Raw genomic sequence first — 15,983 nt, 5'->3', positions numbered from 1 at the left:
TTAATTTTTTTTCTTGAAAACTACTATCAAATTAGTATTTAAATATTGTTTGGCTATTTACAGAAATTTAATGCAGCTTACAGGTTAGTTCTATGTCAAATAGTTTACCTTCGCCATATGTAGGGTTATGTATGTATATACAGTAAAACCTGCCTCAGGCAGAATTGCTCAGGACCAAATAAAATTTCTGGCTTAGACAGTGAATATGCATTTCCTTAATTATATATTATATGTAATTTTTGAGAGAAACGTTATATTTGCTTGACTCAAGGAAATAAGACGTTTGTGAATAAAGTTACTATACTGTTTATGCTATATTTATTGGAATAAGAACAAAAATAGACATTGAAAATATACATAAGTACACAAAATCTTAATCAAATTTATTTGAAGAAAGTGTCTAATTTCAACTGTTTCATTTTTTTAATGGGCTTTCTCATGCGGTTAAAAGAGAACACCAATTCTATGGCCTTTTCACAAAGTTCATTTTCCCTCTTCATTTTTGCATACAATTTGATAGCATTAATATAACTTAACACTTGCAATAAAGAAAGAATTTTTATTTCCTCACTATTTTTTCCATTTTGTTCATCTTCTGAATCTCTCACATTGTATCCACCTTGCAATTCTATTATAGATTTTAAATCAATTTCATCAGTTTCTGTTAAAACATTCTTGTCAACGTTCACAAAACTTTCCGTGTTCACAGAATCATCTGAATCAATCTTCTCAGAGTTTGGATTTCACTAGAATCGTTATAACAAACAACTTCTCCATAATCTCTGCCATTATCAAAAATAAATCCACAGTTTCGAAAGCACTTTATTATGCATTTGACTGAATAACTTAAAAATGCAATTGTATCTAACATGTTAATTTTCATAGTCATTTCAGATGCTCTCTTACAGTCATCCATGTTTGCAATATGCTAAAGCATCAATTTTCTGTATTTCAATTCTATACACTGTATAATTCCATAATCTAGTGGCTGTAGAACTGATGTTGTACATGGAGGTATAAAGACAAAATGAACATTTGAAAATTGAACTATTGGGTGATAAGTTGCATTATCTAGGAAAAGTAGAATACTCCTATTTTCTTGTTCTATTCTTTTATTTAATTTCTTCAAGCATTCCTCAATTATATAGCATTTGTCATCCATGCTTTATTATTCGCATTCCATTCTAAAGGAAATTGATTCTTCCTGAAATTTTTGAAACAGCACGGATTTTTCACTTTTACCTATTACCCATAGTTTCTCCAGTTTTCCATCAGCAAATGTTACCAAAAGTACAGTCAATTGTTCTTTCGAATAGCGACCCTCGGAATAATGAAGGCAAAAAAAGAACAGAATATATTTAACCAATACTTACTGTAACAAAATGTCTGAAAATTTATTAATATTTAAACAAATTATTAATTAAACAAGAATTTATTGATATTTAAAGAAATTATTAAAGTAAGCAATTAATATTTCATCAAAAAAATTTTTTTTGCTTTACTCAGGTTCTAATCCTACTTGTTGATAGATGTGGTAGGTGAAAGATAGTTTTCCATTCACGTGAAGCAGGTTCTGCCATACAGAGGGCCTTTTATAAGAGAAATCTTAAGATGATGCAGCAAAATTTAGGTATTTCCAAATTGTACAGGTTTCTGCCCTATGCAGTTTTGGGCAATAATAGTGCATTACACAGAGTGGTCCAAAATTATCTTTATTTTGAAGTTTGATAATTAATCAGCTAAGAAAATACAACCAAGCTGTTTCAACATCTTGTAACCTATTTCAAACAGTTTTTATAGACATGTTTGTATGCTTCTACATATGCACTGCTAGCGAACTTCAGAACATCTATCACGTACTTAATTTCAGTCCACCTTTGCTGGAATATTCCCACGGTAACAGCAGCAATGGTGTCTCTTATCCTGGTCTTTAGCTCCATGATACTTGCTATAGGTGTGCTATATAAGATATTCTTAACATACCCCTATTCTTCTTTCCTGTACTGGCATTTGTAATTGTGCTGTACCACCGTCATTAACTTCGTTTCTGCAAGCCAAAAGATGCAATGAGCCTTTTTTTTTCTTGGTTGCCATTTTACAGGGTAACACTACTCACCGGAGAAGGGAAAAAAAACATGACAATAAAAACTGAGCTAGGCTATAAGATGTTGAAAACTGCATAATTTTACTTTTATTTCCTTAGATACTTAATTATTAAATTTTAAGATAGAAAATATAATTTTGGACCCTCTGTATATATAATTATTATTACTATCATTACTCATTTTATCTTATATATATATATTAGCCAGGGCCTAGCCTAACTTTAATAGCAATAAAACAGTGTAGGTGTCTCAATTAGTTTAATACTAATACTGATTTAAATTCAAAAGTTGGAGATCTAAGCTATATAATGCTCTGTGTTTGGTATGATAATGCTGGATGTTTGTATTCAAAGAAAAAAACAAACAAGCAGTAAAGGGACTTACAAAATTTGGGATGGAGGAAGAATTTCAATAACAAAGAATCTCTCCTGGCAGTTAAGAGTTTTAATGAATGTGTCTCAGTGGCACTAAAAAGTTAATTTCACACCCTGATCATATTTACTAATAGCCCCAGATGAAACTAAAGATATACTAGCACATAAAGCAGGTACATTATATATTTTGTCCATAAATTAACTTTGTTTCAATTTCTGCCATTCAAATTCAAATGAGGTGTGAGATGATTCTTCCAATGTTAATTTATAACTTATCTAAACTAAAATCAAGCATTAAAGAAAATAATATGAAAGCAGAAAATACAGTTTTAGAAACATGCTCACCCATAGCTCCAGAAACATGTGGAGAGCTCATAGAAGTTCCATTCATTAGTTGAGCTCCTCGTAAAGTCCAGTTAGGTACTGAAGTTATTGCCCCACCTGGAGCAGAAATACAAACTCCTAGGTCACCAGTTAATCTGAAAATATAAATGTTTAAATTCTTACTTTACATCTTAAAGCTTTTAAATGATGAATTATCTTTGCAGCTATTTGCAAATTCTTATATACAGCTTACCTCTCCACATAAAGATCAATTTGACCAACCTTGCCATCAACACCTAACCATTAAACTATACATACTATATCTTTGAATATAGTAAGTTTACCTTTATAAAATTTGACAAACTTTAACAAACACTGCAAGACTGCTGTACACAAAAATCAGACTTTTTAATAAAGTAATTTTTCAAAAGATAATTTTATTAACTGGATGAAATAATCTCAATGACAGAAAACAATGAAAGTAATAATTTTGCTATAATGAAATTGTATTTGATATGTACTTCTCTCCATTCACAAGATTAGCTATATTTGTCCATTGCAGCCATGTATATGGAAATATTTTCTTTACGCATGCCACAAGCCTTCTGCTCCCCATTACTAGAATCAAATGAATTCATCATGTCTCTCGTGTAAATCATAATGCGTCACTTGTCCACCAAGGGGAGCATGACACGTGTGACCCCTATATTCCCCACTACAGAACTACCACTTCGAGGTCTAGTGAAAGACACATCTACCAGAGAAAAGCAGAAAGGAAAATTGAGAAGTATGAGTGGAGAGCAATACCTGTTGGAAACACATTTCAAGTATAGGAAAATTATAACTTCTGATGTGGTACTTCCCCCCTCACAAGATTAGCTAACATTCCACACTGAATAGACTGTAGGACCAGTGTAAAGGAATGACAGAAGTACCCCCAAAATCATCTGAATGATACTCTTGGAATGAGAGAGCCAGAAACAAAGACCAGATGAGGGGAACTGCACCATGAAATGTGAAGTAAAAAAAGGTGGAAAAGCATAAGAGACAGTGGCAAGACAGTTATCCTTACGATGTAAATTTATATATAACTTCATCACACAAAGCATAAAAATGGGTAAAACAGTGGATGTGCCCTTAGGTATAGAGTAGCTAAGGTGACACAGACTATACTCAGTATGTCAACTACATCTGAAACCTATGCTGCTGGGAACCATATGGGGATAGGATGAGGCTCATACTGTCTTCACCTTAAGTTCAAGAGGCCAGGATAAATGTTGAACCATTCCAACTTCTAAACATAACACACATGTTTGCTTTGAGCTACTGATCCATGGTAAAACAGGGTAGTTGAACAAAGCTTACTGAGGTGGAACTGATCAATGATAGGGCTCCAGTCTCCAGATTTCTTAGAAAAAAAATAAAGAACCTGGATTAAAAACGTGGGGAAGGATGTAAAACAGCTTCAATGGCTTGCTGAGATAGTAGTATCTGAACCACCTCTGAGAGATGCTGGCTTTTCATGGGAACCCAAGACAAAGAGAAGAAAACAGGTAGAGAAGACAAAGGAAGTGGGGAAAATATGGGATCACAAATCCTTTTGGTAACACTTGAAGCACCCTTAATCCTTGGCAAAAGAATGCCAGTGATGAAGAAAAGCAGCAAGCCAAGTTCCCACTAGACCAAAACCCACTAGGTAGTTATCAACACTGTTGGCACCATCACATGTGTCCTTGAAGAAAACAATGAGATGAAGCACCCTGAAAATAAGGAACAGGAGAGGAGAGAGATGGGAAATGATAATGGGTTCCATAATGAGTGTGACTGAGACAAATAAGCAACAAGGTTGGAAAGGGTAGACTTTTAGTGTAATGATGGAACTCAATATTCTAAAACTCAGGGACTGTGTCCAAGACGTTTCACCACAGAAATTAGGCCACACATAAATCTTAAAGATAAGATGAAGGTAAATGTATGCATGTTAAGACTGCATCATGACCTAGATAATCCCAATAACAGTGAGACCATGTATGTAAAACCAGAATCAAAGACAACAAAGAAGTCAACATGGAGGAAAGAAGTGAGAAGGATGCCCCCAGAAAACCCCTCAGAGTTTTTGGTGAAGAGCCTCAAAATGGATATGGATGACAGAAAAATACCATAACAGAGTTGTAAGGGTAAGATGAAGGTGATAAAATTAGGCATGGGTCAAACTTACAGGAGATTTGAGAGCAATACTACAAACAGGCAAAATGGAACCTAATAATTGGTGCTACAGAAAAGAGCAGACTCCATGATAATTTACAAAAGCAAATTGATCTGAAACTTGTGAGTAGTGAGGCAAATTGATTAGCATGTACCTTAATATCCAGGGAGTGGGGAAAAACAAACAGATATGGGAAGATTGGTCACGTATTAAAAAAGTTAGTGGTTCACAAGATATAGGGGAAAGGGATAAAATGTCATATACTTGAGAAATGAAATCCAAAAAAAACTGTATTAGGCCTAACTAACTCCCCAGATGTGGCCTGGGAAGGCACAGCAAAATCATGAGGTGAAAATAAGTTATCCAAGACCTTGTATACCTAAACAGACTCAGCCTGTTCAAGAGGAAGAGGGGTAATGTCTATAGACAAAAGTTAACCCATGTTCAATCTCCTAGTAAATTGGTCAACTGCACCTGATGTCCAAGACATAGCACTGAAGTGGTAACAGGAACTTCAGAATTCATAATTAGGAACAGTCAACCACTAATCAAAAGGATAAATAACAATACAACCATAATAAACTGGTATTAAAGTGAAGTTAAGAAATAGTCTTAATAGCAACTAGAAGTGAAATAAATGAAGACCACTTCATGAGTATACTAAAGAAGAATGGGAAACTTTAAACATACAAAAATGAGCATATCCAAGCACAAGCACTGCCGAATAAGAAGCGACACTTCAGTAGATACATATAGAGGGAGTCATTCTTGATGATGGGAAACCTGTGTCATGTATGTTATGCTCCTATTGGTGGACAAGTGATACATGATGATTTCTATGAGAGACATATTAGAATCAAATGATTCCAATACAATGGAAGCAGATGACTTTAGGCATGCATAAAGAAATCATTTGCATATATAGTGCAGCACTGGACAAGAATAGCTAATCTTGTGAATGAATGGAATTGCCATATCGGAACTAAAGGTTAATAATTCAAAACACTGGTCTTACAGAAAATTCAATAAACTGAAGTCTTTTCTCTCTATTGACTATAAATAATTCAATAGCAATTTTCAGAGATTATTGACATTTTTTGAAAGACAGGATGTGATACAAGAGCATACTATGTGGGTTTAACTTTCTTGTTTATATATCAGTAAACCAACGAAACTGAAATTCATAAATTTATAATATATCTTAGTAATATGCATAAGCGTGTAATTTGTGCTAAACTCAGATGATATAATAGTATAAAGAAAATCTAAAATGGGGAATTTAAAGGAAAAAGTGTTATGTGATAAAGTTTGTTGTTAAATATAAAATAAAAACCAAACTATCTGTGCTGTGCCCACTACAAGTATTAAAACCTGATTTTAATATCACAAGTCTTCAGACTTACTGCTGGTACAGAGAAGTGAAGACTGAGGATTATTAAAAATTTATTTTTGAAAGTGCAAAATTAAAAGTTATGAAATATTAATATTTGAGTTATAAAATATGTTTTTATACAATATTTACAGACATAAATTGACAGTAAAGTTGTTTAATTAAATTTTGAATGTAACTCTATGAAAACGTTTTGACCTGCACTTAGACCATCCTGAGGATTAAAAAATATTCCAAGTTATATTACTTTTCCCATCATAAAGTATTACTAGTAAAGTTTTGGACCCATGTTTAAAGTGAACCCTTTCTAACAAAAACAATAATGCAAAAAAATTACTGAAGATTATTTTGTTGCAGTACCAGCTATTTAAACCTAATGTTCTTTACAAAGAACATTAAAAAGATATAAAACCAGATATTATTGGAGCCATCTTGTCTGAGACAAGAAAATACAACAGCATACAAAAGATTAAATGTAATTAATATTAAAAACCAACAAAATCTCTTATAATAATCTAACTAACTTTTCTTTTTGTATCACTTATGAACTTGTATATATTAATAGATTTACACAAGTTATTTTTTAAGCTTACGTTGGTCCACGAGACGTCCAAGTGTAGCCCATTCCTAAAACTTTCTCACATAATGAGTACTCAGCTGCTGCCATATCTGGAGAGACATATGCACCAACACCTGAATAAGAAAAAAGTACTTCTCTATCAAACAACAAACGTAAAGTATGATATATATAATAGTATACAGGTGTACATAAACACCTAAGAAAACATTTAAAAAAGAACCTCTTTGATGATACAGGTTATATTAACTACAAAGAAAATTAAAAAATATAATTAATAACCACAACAGCAACTGGAAAATAAAATCATTTAGTAATCAACGTTAACATAAAAAACTCAACATAAAGTCTAATTATAAATTTGAAAAAGCACTATAGAGCAGATTAGTGTCATGTAAATCAATCAATTAATGGAAATTTTACAGATAAGTCAATTAATGTCCTGAAAATTATCAACTCATTAAGAAAAAGGTTTCTAAATCATTACTATTTTCAACTATTCCAAATATCCAAGTAACTGAAATATTGCTATGATATTTGTTTGTTGTTAATTAAACTCAAAACTGCACAATGGAATAGATGCCACAGATATCAAAACCTGATTTTTAGTGTTATAAATAAGTCTTTCTTTCAGCTATTTCATGTGAGAATAATAAATAATGAGTTCAATGATTAATAAATTAGCAAGTTCCACTAATCATCCAGCTCTACATACAATCGATATGATGTATAAAACTTTTTGTTCTTATGGTAACATCTACACAACAAAATACAAGAAGAAGACTAAAACCAAAACAACTACAATACTCTATATACCCCTACCCCCCACAAAAACACAACATTTTACAGGAACATAGTAAAACAACCAGTCCCACAGTCCTGCAATAAACTGAGGGTTCATATTAAACCACAAAGTCCACATATGGAAAGTTAGAAAAAGTCAAAGATCCTTCAAAACTTAAATAGCACAACTATAAGACATGAAAATAGTTGGAGACATTAAGATAATATCCCACACTAAACCATTAATTAACATCTCTGCAACAAGTCCATGTAAACAGAAACTGAAGAATGACTCAACAGAGGTAAAACACAATCCACCATAAGTTCCAAAGTCTCAATATTAAAAGTGTAGTATGTGTGTCATATCGTTTAATAAAATAAGAATAATGTTATTTCTTTAGTCTTCAATATCTTGATACATTTTAGCAATTCTGTGTTCTCTGTTTAAAGGTACATCTTACCTTTTTTATTCTTGCTAGATTCTAAAATTACTTGTTCTTCATTAGAAGTTTCCATATTCATGCAAAGTAAAAACCCATCTTCTCTCTCACAGTTTAGTCATCAAGAATACAAACACATTAAATGTAAGCAGCATAAAATGCATTGTTTTGCTTTTACCTAATGATGTGTAGTGCCAACAACAATTATGATACAAATAAATATCTGGTTAAAATAGTGAATCCTCTATGAGTCAAATGATAAATACAGACAGGTTAAAAATTACTTGTGGATTATTAAAAGAATACAATACTATAACCTAAAACAGACAACATCAATTCAAATACTTTCCAACTCAACATAGACTATGTATTAGCCTATCCATTAACAGGTGGCTGATGTCAAAATTTCTGTCTATAAATGATCTATTAACACTTAAGCTACAGAGGTATTATTCATGGCAAATACCTTTAGAATTAGACTAGTACACCAAATCATGTTGCAGAAACTTGCAACAGGCAGGCAACTGAAATTGTGGAAATTTGTAGTTAAATATAAGAATATCCTAATGATGTTCAGTCAAGCAAACCCACAAGTAGCAGCAGATTCACAATGAAAGTCACATAGAACTGAAATCCAAAAGTATGCTTTGATTGCAAACAAAGCTTGCTTTCTTTGGACAATGGACAGCACCACTTTATAGCTTTTATTCCCTGCCAGCTATCAATTTTGGTCGAGGTCATAGTTCAGCCAGCAAAGGATATTCCAGTTTTAATTTGTTTTAATCCAGGCTTAACATACTCAGAAATATCCTTATGGGATGATGTAAGTTAACAAAATAACAAAGGTCTGAGGTTATCAGAACAAGACAAGCATAGACGTTCTGAACTGTTTCTTTCATGACAGTAAGGAAACTAGATAGTCAACAATTTGATGCAATTCTATATTACTAGAGAAAGTAGGAAACTCATGACGTGCTGAATATCACACAAGTGAAAATCTGTGTACTTTTCACGAATGCAAAGGCTGCAGGTATTTTGTAGTTCATTTTACTTAAATAAGAAACATCAATGGATGAGAGAAACTTTGTTTACAAATAAAGATTAGGCCTAACATTACACTCCTACCCCACTTTTTTTTTTTTAGGAAAATTGTTAGTTTCTCTCTTCTTTTTTTGCAACAGCAATTTTCCATGTTTAAGGGTTTTATCTGAAATCCAGTTGTTCTTCTTTGTCAACAGTATTAGAATTTGTAATAGCTTACCATTACAACATTATAGTAAGCATAAAGATTCAAGCACATAAAATATAGGCCTAAATCAATACTAATGTAACCAAGTAAAATAAAGACTTAAGTTAACACATAAAGCTACAGCTAGAATACATTGTGAAAATCAGTGCCTTTTTACTCTATTTACATTGCTGCACATTTAAATACATTGCATCATGCCCATACAAGGATTTCTTTACTTAGATTAGATCAGTTCACTGAAGAAAGCCTCTAAGGTATGGCAATAATTGATGTTGGTAAACATTTGAATAACAGAAAAAAAATTCAGAGAAAATCTTTCCCTTCAAGTGTTTACGAAATGTAGGTAAGTTAACTTTATGTGAATAATAGATTCATTCTCAGAGTTCCATTCAAAATTTAACTCTCATGCTGCGGGCCTGTTCAATTTGATGGAGTTGATGACCCCAAATGACCATGTTTCCATACTATAACTTTTAATGTCTTGTTTATCTTCATGAAATGTTGCAAATTTACAGTAAGTATTTTGTACACAAAAAATCATATTTTTCAATGAAGTGTTTAGCAACATTCTGTCCATAAATATATGGATTCAGAGTGCTGTTTGCTATGAGGGCAAAGAGTTTTTCATGTTAAGATTAAAAATACTTTTACCGAATAACTGTGAAATTTAATTTGCATTAGCTGTGAAATCTCACAAATAAATATAAACTTTTTCAATAAACTTTATATTTGTTATTTTCTCAACACTAACTCTACACTCCTGACTGACCTCTTAACCACCATAAAAATACTACATTAATCTAAATTACTTTTGTTTTCTGTAATATCTGCAAATTGTAACATTAAACTACAATTATTTATCTAAAATAGCTTAAAGCTCATGACAGTATACATCTGTTTATACTTAACTTTATTACCATTTGAACTGTGTCTGACTGATAATCCTATTACACCAGTTGTAAATCACTAGGTGAATGTACAGTTCACGTTACCGTATCAAATTATACAATGTGAGTTACTCACAAGCATGCCTGAAGAGAACTTTTACTTTTTTCATTATCTTATCTAATCTAGCCATACCTAGCCTAGCAAGTTTTTAATTTGTACATTTGAATTACATTTATAATAAATAAAGAAAAAACAAGAAATAAAGTACTTATCTCTTGTTTTTTGTTGTTGACAACAGAGGAAACATAAGCCTATATGTTTTTATACTAACAGTACTACTAAACAAAATTTTTATTCATTTAAGTAATGGACCTAAGAACAAAGAATAATAACATGCAGAAAACAAACAATGTCCTATAACTATCATAATTTTTCTGGCTCTCTAACATTGTGATGAGCATATAAAAATTGAGCTATACTTGATGATGCATTTTCTGTAGGAATAGTTTGAATTAAAAGTGAAACAGACCATTCACTGTACAGAAAACAAGTTAATACAATGTCTTTGGCTTTCTACTGGTTATAAATAACGTAGTACAAAATGTTAGAAAGAACAAATGGCAATTTGTGAAAAAAGGGTATATAACACATGGGAGGAGCAAGTGAGTGTGATTTGCTTCATAAACAAGATTGAAGGCTTTTAAAGTTATGTTTTCCTTAAGTAATATCTATATAATAATAAGTAATATACATTAAATTCTATGCTTCTCATATGGGTTGTAAATAAAGTAGAAAAGAGAGAAGACCTAGAGAGCATATGTCACAGTTCTCATACAAGGAGAGTTTGAGGATTTTTTAAATACTTCCTTATAAAATTAAAAACTTAAAATTTGTACAATATTAAAAGTTGCTTTATCACATTTTAATGGCATGTTTATTCATAAACAATGATAGTTAAATAGTTTGACTAAATTTTCGATATGACTCTCTAAAAAGTCATGACATTCATGCTTTGAAATGCCCCACAAATAGAAAGTTAATTAAACAATTTTATGACCAATTTTTATCAGCATACTTTTATATAAACCATATTTTTAATTTAAAAAAGAAAGTATTATTAATCTTCAATATTCTTGAGATGATGACGTCTTTGCACTTTGTTTCCCTCTTTCAGAATTTTCTAACCTCAAAAATAATATGAAGAGTACTACTTCTAGAAACACAAACTATATATATATAATGAAAAATAATATAACATTTGAGCATCCTTTCTTCCTGATTTGCTGCAAGGTATCTGTAAGTTTGTCAAATCTACAGAAGGTCTTCTCATCTTTTCATATAATCCAAGTCAGTTATTCACTTCTGTATATTTGACCGATGAACACGTTTTTAATCAATAGATGAGCATATTTTGATGTACAAGAATATTAAATATGTTTATATAATTTGAGCTGTCAAAGACAGAAATTCACAAGAAACATTTGATGTGTGTTCAGTAAAATTGTTGCCTCCAAGATGTAATAGATTTATATTTAAATCTATTTATAAGTGACTTAGAAAACCAGATAAATTATAATAGCTTTGGGGCATTATATTCCAGTGTTATATGTAACCTGTTTGTGTTCTAAAATGCATATTTGAAAGCTACAGACATTATTATTTTATATAACCAACATAATGAGAAAAATTAAGATTACTGAAGTAACTTATCCACATGAAACAACCTCAACGTTAAAGTGCTAAATTCCTAATTGTTTTTATGTATATTTGTATATTTGAAACAAAAAGTAACCCAAGTGTACAAATGACAAACTTAAGTTAGATAACATGGTAACATAAGTTAGTACATGTGACAATAATTTGATCATTTGTCTACCCTTATTTATATTGGAAACATCCTGCTAAAATTTTTTATTTTTCACATAGAAATAGGGTCAAAAGTAGTGTTAAAACCACAAAATTAAAAGAAAGCAGATGTGAAAATATTAGTCGCTGAGGCTGTTAAGATGACTATTAAAATTTTTAATAATTCTAAAAAAAAGTATTATTGATTTTATTTCATATTTTTTATTTCCATGTACATTGATGATTTCTTTACAGTGAGTATTAGCATTGAAAAAAATTAGGACATAATATAAATAGTTTCACTAAAACAAATTGATATTCATTTCAAAAGTTCTAGTTTATGCAAATCATAAATGGAAACAAATTTTATTCTTAATAAGAAATTGTTTTTCACCACAACTAGTCAGAGACACATTTTTTAGTAAAAAGAACATTACCGAAAAATTTAATGTTTTGTATATCATGTAATTACTTGTAACTTTACCTAAATGCTTACCAAATTTCATAAAGATATAATTAGTACATTCACAGTTGTAATTAACATTATTATGTACAGCTTCAAAGATACAATAATCTGTCCAGTGGAATGAACCCACAAATGTAGGGTTAATATAAAAATGTTTCAACCTACTCAAACTAGCCTATAAAAATAAAAAATTTCCTGGGAGAGGCACTGAACCCCCTTCCCCCCAATCAGAGGGAAGGCCTCCCTCTTATACACTTCCCTGTGAAAGCTTTTCCAGAACACTGTGAACACACTTGCCTTCTTTCATTCCATCTTAACCACATATTCTTATCCTTATTGAAAAGACTGCCTATTTCTTCAATTGTATAATATTTAGGTACCCAGTGTTTATATTAACTTTAAATTTATTGCCTGGATATTTAGTGAAATATGTTGAATAAGAAAACTGAGGCATGTCACCCTGAAACTTGTTCATCACCTTTATTTGGTCCAAACAATACGTAATAATTAGAGGACCCTGACAGTAACGTACGTACGTACGTGTGTGTCAAATATGTACAGATGTTTAATGATAAAATTAATGATCTTAAAGAGGAAAAAAATTCAGAACTTTATATTATCAATATTAAATTAAGTTTGATAGACAATAAATATTTCTTTGAAGTATGCAGTTCATTTAGTATTTTTATCTTGTTATTTTAATAAATAAAATCTGGTAAAAAATGTATCTTTTTGTAGAGTTATTAGAAACAAAACCATTATTTTTTCACCCCAATTAATCATCTGATACTTGAGAGGCACAGAGCATGTTATGAAGATTTTGTTATTAGTTTGACAAGTTTTGAATCTCTGCTTCAATTGTAGCTTACCAATCACTGATAAAGACTGCATTGTAGGAGGTGTACCAACTGTTGAAAGGCAAGGACCATTATTCCCAGCACTTGAAACCATAATAACTCCATATTTATTTACAACTTCATGGACCATGTCCATTACACGTCTAGAAGTGAGAAAACAGAAAAAAAGTTTAGGTAAAGTCTTTATACATATAAACATACAACAGATCTTTAAAATCACATTATTGTTAGAATCTTGATTTATACAGTCTAATCCATTTCCAGGATCTTTTAGATCACAGTCTACAACATAACTTTTCATAATATGAAATGCCATGTGCTAAGAAAAAATATTAAAAACATTACAAACAGCTTCATTTCCTGGGTTGCTTCTTCAGTTAAAAACATTATGATCAGTATACAAAACTTCAGTTGAGTTGTATCCTTCTGATAGGCATTAACAGTCTTTAATACATTGTTTTATAAGGTATAGTTTACATAAAACATCTCAAAAATTTGATACACTGCCAGATGCAATATTCTTACTTTTAACAGTGATTATTAGAGAGATCCTAATTTCAGAAATTTTGATTTATAATACTCACACCCCCTTACTTTGTTTCAATATATATAAATAAATAACTCATACTAAATTTTATATATACTAAACAACATTTAGCGACTGCTCAAGGTGGATGAAATTCTACTTCGTAGTTCACATTATATCTGCATAATCTGAATATTCTAAATAATTCTTGAATTTATCTTGCATATTATGATGATATATTTTAGAATATTCCAGATTATTCCACATTATTCAAAATGTTCAAGAACATTCCATATATAAATAATCCATGCTATCACATTTTACTCTGGAATATTCTGTATGACATGACAACAGTTTATAGAGTTTCTGTAAGAGTATATAAGAGATTAAGCAGAGCCTTCTATCTCATTTCAGCTGATGCTGTATTGGGATATCATTGCAAATGAATAAGCTAAAAGATGCAAGACTGCACTTTGACAGCTCCATTCAGAAGAAACTGAACTGACAGCAAGCAAATTACCTTTAAACAGGCAAGTGTTATGTGTGTTTTTTTTTTATCATCATAAATCTTTAAAGATAACAGTTTGTGAAAGCTCTAAAGTTGTGATCAAGAATACTGCAACTCATTGGAAAAAAAAGCTTTAACTACAGTTGTTCTACGACTTTATGCAATTATTAAACTGGAAAAGCTTATTTAAAAATGGTCAAAACTAAACAAAAATTCAAATACAAGAGCTAATGAAGCAGAATTTGTCAATAACCTGGGTGACCTTTTTCAATGTCACTTACAGGCATGGATTGTGCTTGTTTAAGATTCCACATGACAAATTTCTTTTTGCTCAGAGGGAAAAAGGATTTCATGGGTATATAGGCTAGGCACAGGTTTTTTTTTTCTTTAAAGGAATCAAGGGCTAAGAAAAGAAATGAGACAAGTATGGACAGGAAGTGGCAAGCGGAGCAATAATGACAGATCTTGAAGGAAACTGTCAGCTGTTGGGAATCATTCTGTAGCAGTGATGATAATATTAGTGGATACAATACAAATAACAATAATGACCATAAGAAGGCAACTGAAGAATCATCACCTTCTAAAACATACATTGCATCTGTAAAGAACTTGTCAAAAACATAACAAAACAGTTTCAGCCAACAGCCACACTTCCAATTCAATGGTATAGCAAACTCCTTAATGATCTCACAGGAAAAAAAATAAGTGAATTATCTGACAGTGATTTTATCTGAAATAGGAGTAAACAAACTCCTTGGAGTTCTAAAGTTGATTTCTAGCACTGGAGAGGCTCAAACTTGTGCTGTTGCATATTTGCTGGAAAAGTGGAGAGTCAGTAATCATATAAATGCAGTTTACTTTAACATAACAGCAAGCAATACTGGTTACAAAAATGTAGCATGTACGGCATTAGAACAAAGATTATACAAGAATCTTTGGTATGTCGGCATCTTATTTTAGAACCTGTCTTGGCACGTGTTTTAAAAGCTAGATGGAGCTTTCCTCTGAACCAGGTTATGCAATTTTCAATCAATTCCTGCATTCATTGGATTACATTAAACAGTTATGAAAATGCAGGTGACCATGATGATGTAGCAGAAGCAACAGAGGGCATTAAGAAGAGTGTCACTTAATTTTTTACAAGAAAACTTCAGGTTAGCCAAAGTGTAGATGATTATCAAGAGTGTCTTGATCAAGCCCTAACCTTCTGATGACATCCCTCCTTATAAAGTTTGATTTATAGCACCTGGAGCACTGCATCATGCATGATGAATGACCAATGCATTATACCCCCTCAAGATCTGTATGTGTATTAGACAATTTAAGCTCACTGCCCTTAAAAAAGAAAAAGACTTTTCAATGTCTGCATTCTTTGTTGTTTGAGTCCATTTTATACCATGGTTTATGGCTTCTAATGCCATTTCTGCTCATAGTAATGATCTTAA

At 31.4% G+C, this 15,983-nt stretch overlaps 1 protein-coding gene across 7 annotated transcripts in view; it reads right to left on the bottom strand.

The window, feature by feature from the left end:
- TppII (Tripeptidyl-peptidase II) overlaps positions 1-15,983 on the bottom strand; it is a 136,845-nt gene that overhangs the window by 80,086 nt on the left and 40,776 nt on the right. For all 7 annotated transcript variants that reach the window (XR_013027949.1, XR_013027950.1, XM_076500244.1 and 4 more), the window contains exons 10-12: positions 13,517-13,647; positions 6,993-7,092; positions 2,825-2,958 (exon numbers count right to left, since the gene is read on the bottom strand). Coding sequence is in view for 5 of the 7 variants with exons in the window: in XM_076500244.1 (XP_076356359.1) it covers positions 2,825-2,958; positions 6,993-7,092; positions 13,517-13,647 (365 nt within the window). In the remaining 2 variants the exon portion in view is untranslated. The remainder of the gene's footprint in view (positions 1-2,824; positions 2,959-6,992; positions 7,093-13,516; positions 13,648-15,983) is intronic.

This window comes from Tachypleus tridentatus, chromosome 1 (assembly GCF_004210375.1).
Source record: "Tachypleus tridentatus isolate NWPU-2018 chromosome 1, ASM421037v1, whole genome shotgun sequence".
NCBI classification, from domain to species: Eukaryota; Metazoa; Arthropoda; class Merostomata; order Xiphosura; family Limulidae; genus Tachypleus; species Tachypleus tridentatus.
Note: the sequence above shows the minus strand (reverse complement) of the source record. Positions and strands in the feature narration are given on the sequence as shown.